This window comes from Dendroctonus ponderosae, unplaced genomic scaffold (assembly GCF_020466585.1).
Source record: "Dendroctonus ponderosae isolate FM_Combo_2020 unplaced genomic scaffold, Dpon_F_20191213v2 Dpon_F_20191213_4, whole genome shotgun sequence".
In the NCBI taxonomy this organism is placed as follows: domain Eukaryota; kingdom Metazoa; phylum Arthropoda; class Insecta; order Coleoptera; family Curculionidae; genus Dendroctonus; species Dendroctonus ponderosae.
In genome coordinates, this window is record NW_026018611.1 from 3068014 (window position 1) to 3069965 (window position 1952).

The following is a 1952-nucleotide window of genomic DNA, read 5'->3' on the forward strand; positions in this document are numbered from 1 at the left end:
TCGCCTTTGAAAATGTCCACCGCAGTTGTGGACGAAACGTCAGGAAGAAATTCCGATAGACCACGGCTTCAAAGCCCGGAAAACATTCCTAAATGTTATAGTTTTGTTTTGTGAACTGATTTTCTTCCAGTTTCTCACATTGTTGTTTCCTAGCTCGATAGGTTGAACGCTTTATATAAACATCCATAAACGATTTGGGAATGACGATGTTGAAAACAGTTCTACAGCTCATTCTAACGAAATTGTTTTTATCCATCTTCCATTAGGGATGCAAATCGTACTTTTTGGAAGGTTGTGACGACCATCCCAACAAATGCAGAGACTATGTGAGCACTCCCGCTTGCGTTGAGCAGTGCGACGAGCCGTCGCTGTACTACAAGGCCCAAGAAACTTACGGTCAAACACCATACGAGATTCAAGGAGAGGAACAGATCCAATACGAAATTATGACCAACGGACCCGTGGAAGCCACCATGGACGTTTATGTGGACTTTGCCCAATACCAAAGTGGTAAGCACCAGTTCGGGCCGTAACTTAACAATTTCTAATAGCTGAATACCAGGAATCTATCAACTTACCACTGATGAGTACGAAGGCGGTCACGCGGTCAAGATCCTTGGATGGGGAGTTGAGGACGGTGTCAAGTACTGGCTGGTAGCGAACTCTTGGAACGAACGCTGGGGAGAAAATGGATTGTTCAGAATCATCAGGGGACGAGACGAAGTCGGCATTGAAAGCACAATAGACGCTGCATTACCTGACTTTACTAGATTTTAGATCGATGTTTCGTTATAGGTAAATTATTCATTATTAAACACATTTTCATACAGCAGTCGACGTTTAAGTATGAAATTGCGACACGAAAACAGTGCATGTGAATGTGATGATCACGTCAAATCAACACTAGTAGGTCACAGTTAAATAACGCCCATAATCGACGTACACGGACGTGACAAACCATTCAAAATGTGACTTCTTCTGGTGTTGTTCAAAACGTTTTTGAGCTGTAGCTGAGATCGGCTACAATAATTTCGTTTCTTTCCAGGCGCTGTCCAAATATGTTGCTGATTAATTTTCAACAACAATCCGTCATGGGGCTCGGACAGTTGTCTCAGAAGTTGCCCCATTTAAAAGGCCCGAAAACAAATCTCCTGCACTCTCACTCCCATATTTATCTTGCGCTCCCCATGGGCCGTCTATAAGGCTGCATTTTTACAACTGAGCTCCTCAGCGGGGGTAGCTGAAACGTCGCTTATAAATATAAGCTATTTAGAAATGTCAAAATCACATTATTCACAACGGCATTCCTAACAGCCCAGAACCGTGTCTCTGAACCGCTCGATGGACCGGATACCCGATATCGAGCCCGATATTTTGTTAGATATGAAACGGGTTGAATACGTTCTTTTTTGTTCATTTTCGTGAAACTTAATTCTTCTAATTTGGTGAATTATAAACGAAAGTGTGTGTTTGAAGACGCATTAAGCGCGTACGTGAAAGCGCCTCGGGAAAGAAAACCGAAAAAATGAAGACCAACGCATGTGCTTCGCACGTCCAGCTTAAAAGTCTTCCTTCAAAAACAAACTGGGAAACTAAATTTTCCGAGCCAGTGCAACAAATGTCGAAAGAAAAGAATGAAAAAAATTAAAAGAACGCACAGAACACCTGCAAATGAGGCCTATACTTCCCGATCTGGCTTTCTGATGAAAATATGGGCCTTCCAATTTAAAATACATTTGTTAAATTGCAAATAAAAATAGCTTTAAAATAATTAATCATTTACAAACTTATTTTTTTAGGATGACTTTGCTATTAAATAAAGAACATAATTTGAAAACCGTTTTGAGATATATGGTTCATCTGCATTCTTTTGATGTTAAAATCCAAACAAAAAACGGCATTTTTGGTTGGAACTTGCAGACATTTAGCATTAATTCATTTTCCGTCCTGCA

General features: G+C 40.6%; 1 protein-coding gene across 1 annotated transcript in view; it reads left to right on the top strand.

The window, feature by feature from the left end:
* The window catches only part of LOC109546849 (cathepsin B), a 1871-nt gene extending 1042 nt beyond the window's left edge, over positions 1-829 (top strand). The window contains exons 3-4 of the mRNA XM_019917993.2: positions 267-510; positions 563-829. Of these exons, the coding sequence (XP_019773552.1) occupies positions 267-510; positions 563-777 (459 nt within the window). The 3' untranslated portion in view covers positions 778-829. The remainder of the gene's footprint in view (positions 1-266; positions 511-562) is intronic.
* Positions 830-1952: the final 1123 nt, after the last annotated feature.